General features: G+C 50.0%; 1 protein-coding gene across 1 annotated transcript in view; it reads left to right on the forward strand.

Moving 5' to 3' along the window:
* Positions 1–3,609, forward strand: part of SON (SON DNA binding protein) — a 36,287-nt gene that overhangs the window by 5,520 nt on the left and 27,158 nt on the right. The window contains exon 2 of the mRNA XM_029965891.1: positions 315–3,606. Within this exon, the coding sequence (XP_029821751.1) occupies positions 315–3,606 (3,292 nt within the window). The remainder of the gene's footprint in view (positions 1–314; positions 3,607–3,609) is intronic.

A 3,609-nucleotide genomic window follows, 5' to 3' on the forward strand; every position in this document is an offset into this window, starting at 1 on the left:
TCCCAACCCTGACCATTCTGTGATACTTCTTGGAAAGAGCCCTGTTCCCACTGGACCTGTGTTGTTGAACAAGAAGATTTGGGTAGTTTTTTGAAAGAGGAATTAATTGTGTTTAGTTTAAGTGACCCCTGAGGGGAAGAGAGAAGACCTAGAAAAGGAGCGTGTGCTGTTGGTGTGTGGTGGCTCAGCGGGTCAGGCAGGGTTTGCAAGTGTAATTGTTTTGTACTTCTGCCCGTGTTTTTCATCGATAGTCTAAAGGAATTTTTAAAATGCAGTCTTAAAAATGCTTACAAGGAAAATATCGTTTTTTCTAGATGTAGACAAAAATACTGTGAAAAATAGTACTCAGTCTACAAAAAGAAGCTCCACTGGAGAAGATGAAATTCCTAGGAAAAAAGCAAAGAAGAACAAGAAGCACAAAAGCAAGAAGAAGAAGAAAAAGAAGAAGAAAAGGAAGAAAGAGAAAAAGCATAAAAAGCAGCCAAAGGAAGCCAAGCTGGGTGCACGTCCCGGAGAAGCCGCGGACGTGCCGCCGGCTCCTCACCTGCTCCTGGAGAAATCCGGCTCCCAAGTGAATGTCCAGCAGGGAGGGGTGGGAGAGCCCAGCCTGGCTGGGCACCTGCAGCCACAGCTGTGCCCAACAGCGAGTGAGGGGCTTGATAATCAAGCTTTAGGACTTGTTTCTCATTCAGTAACTGATTCCCAGCAATCTGCAGAAAACCTTGGAAGTGGGGAGGGGACTTTGTGTGCAACAAATCCTCCATTTAATTTAGAAAGCAACCAGTCTAATATCCCAGAAAATACCGGTATAGCTCACAGCACGATTTGCACTAGTGAAGAACAAATTCAGCAGTCCCACGGAAATATTTATCCTGTAGCTATTAATGCCAGTGTTGTTGATACTGGAAACGATGCTTGGTCCAGCATCCCATCTGGAATTGCCAGTAAATCTGAGTTTCAGAAAGATTCAGTAGAAGCGCTGAGAGGTTCAGAAGTTACTCTGAAGTCTCCAGGCTCTGAGGAGGTAAAAGCTTTGGATGCAGCTCTCGAGCCCGAGGCCATGGAGGTGTTGCCTTACTCGGAAGCATCTCTGCAGTCAGTGTCTCAGAGGGGAGCACAGGACTTAGGAACAGCTTCGGAGTCTGTGTCCTTGGCAAGTGGTGGGACAGCAATTCCTACATCTACAAATTGGGCAGATCCCAGTGCTGTGACAGTAGCTCACGTGGCTGTGGCTGGACAAGTACAGAAAATTCCAGAAGCAACGGAAAAGTGTGTGCATATGGGAAATGTGCAAAGTGTGCAGAGATCTTTGGAACTGGGGGGTGTGAGCAGAACTTTGGAGCCAGCCCAGCAGCCCTCTGTTATAGCTGGGAATTTGAGCATGACGCTCCCCATGGGGAGTTCAAGTGTCTTGAGAGCAAATGTACCTTTGCAACATCCTTTTAAATTATCTGCAGCCAGCCCTTTGGCCCCAGTGGATATACAAAGTGCCAAAACACCCCCAGGAGCAGGAGCCACCACAAAAATGAAGGATATTGAACCAGCGATGGAAAGTGTGAAAGCTTCGGAAACAACTCTGGAACCTGTGGGTGTTACAGCTCCTGAGAGTCTGCAAAGCAAAAGCGTGGAAGGTCCCACAGCTCCTGCAGCAGTGCTGGGGGCAGCAGGAGCATTCCTGCAGCGTGGAGTCTTCCCAGAAGCGAGGGGCGTGGACAGAGCCGTGGGGCCCGTGCTGCCAGCAGCACCCACAGGGGCCAGCGCGGCTGCCGAGCCAGAAGGGGGAAGAGCAACTGCAGAACCCACAGCCCTTGGACAGGCCTTGGTCCAGCAAACAGCTCCACAGCTCCACGTGGCAGAGGGGCTTAGAAGTCCACAAGCAAGAGGCTCAGAAGGTACTTCATTGCCGAGACCTGAGGGTGAATCCAACGTGAGAGGTTTGGCACCTGCCCCGTCTTTGCAGAAGGAAGATGTGCAAGGTCTGGGAGGAGTCCTGAGACCAGTGGCTTTCACAGCAGCTTCACTGGCCTTGCAAGGGGAAGGTGTGAAAGCTTCAGAACAGGCCGTGCATTGTGGGGCTGTTGCAAGTCCAGGACTTGCCTTAGGAAGGACTCCTGAACCTGTGGTTGCGTGTGAGAGCGTGGAACCAGTTAGAGAGGCATTGTCAGGAGTGATGCCCTGGCAAACCACAGCAGAGAGAGAACCTCTCAGTGCAAACCAAACACAGAGTTCCATCACTTCACAGACTCAGGTCATGGCACACACCAGAACCTCACAAGTCGAGGTGCATGGGGAGAGAAGGGATTCTGAACTTGCTCCAGAAGATCCAAGCAAAGCCGAGGCAAGGAGCAGAGAAGCAGTCCTAGAACCTGTGCAAGCTTTAGAAACCAGTTCAAAACCTGTTCAGGAACAAATAGTAGGTCTTTCAACGGCAGTACTGGAGTCTTTGCCCAGCGTGGAAGAAAACAATGTGACAGAATTGACAGATGTGCAAACTCAGGGACCTGCTGTAGAATATCTACTTGGAACAAGGACCAGCATGCAAAGAAATGAGCCCTCAGAAATGGAGAAAGCAAAATATTTGGGGCCAGCACCAGAAGCTGGAGAAGTGGGTTGGTTGGAGAGCATGAAAGAGTCTGCAACAGTAGAGGTGAAAGATTCTGGAACAGGTGGAGAGCTTGAGGTAGCCGTGGATGATGCTTCAGCAGCTGTTCCAGAATCTTTGCACACGGAAAAGCCAGAAGAGCTGCAGGGAGTTCTAGAGGTAAAACCTGCTGCAGAATGGAAGAGTTCAGAAGAGGCTCCAGAAATCTTGGGTGCTGCTGGACTGAAGTCTTCTGAAGCAGTTCCAAAACCAGGGGATGTGAAGGGTCTGGAAACAACACAGGAACACACAGTGACAGCAGAGGTACAATATGCAGAAGGAGTGCAGGGTCAACAGGTGGAGGATATGCTGATTGAGAAGGAAGATGCAGAGCAGACTCAACCATCTGAGCCCATTGCAGAAACAGTTCTTAGTTCTTCACATGCTGCAGAGGAAAAAGACTCCACAGTGACTCCTGAGGCAGGAACACAAGATTCAGAAGCAGCTCCTCAGGCTGATGTAGAGCTGAAAGATGCAGCAGCCGTGGGGTTGGAGGCAGAGACAAAAGATTTGGAAGCAGCTCCAGTACCTGAGACTGAAGCAGAAGCAGCCCAGGCAGAAGTCATTCCAGAGACTGAGGATGTCAAAGAAGCAACTCCGGAAGAAGACTCGGAGAAAAGAGATTCAGAAACATCTGATGTGCAACCCGATGTGGCAGCACGAATGAAGGAGACTCTCATGAGACTGGAGAACGTGGTTGAGAAAAGCAGCCATAGAAGCAGTGAGAAAAAACATGATTCAAAGAAGCAGAAAAGGAGCCGCTCCAAGTCTCAGTCCAGGTCTAGGAAGCGGAAGAAGAAGTCAAGGTCGCGCTCTACTTCCAGGCGCTTGACCTCTAAAAGAGCCCGTTCCAGGAGCAGAAACTACTCGGTGTCCAGAAAAAAGCATTCCAAATCCAGATCCCGGTCTGTGGAGAAGAGGGAGAGAAGAGTATCGTCGCGGAGGTCCAGGCGCAGACGTTCCAGGTC

This window comes from Manacus vitellinus, unplaced genomic scaffold, assembly GCF_001715985.3.
Source record: "Manacus vitellinus isolate BGI_N305 unplaced genomic scaffold, ASM171598v3 scaffold_122_pilon, whole genome shotgun sequence".
In the NCBI taxonomy this organism is placed as follows: Eukaryota; Metazoa; Chordata; class Aves; order Passeriformes; family Pipridae; genus Manacus; species Manacus vitellinus.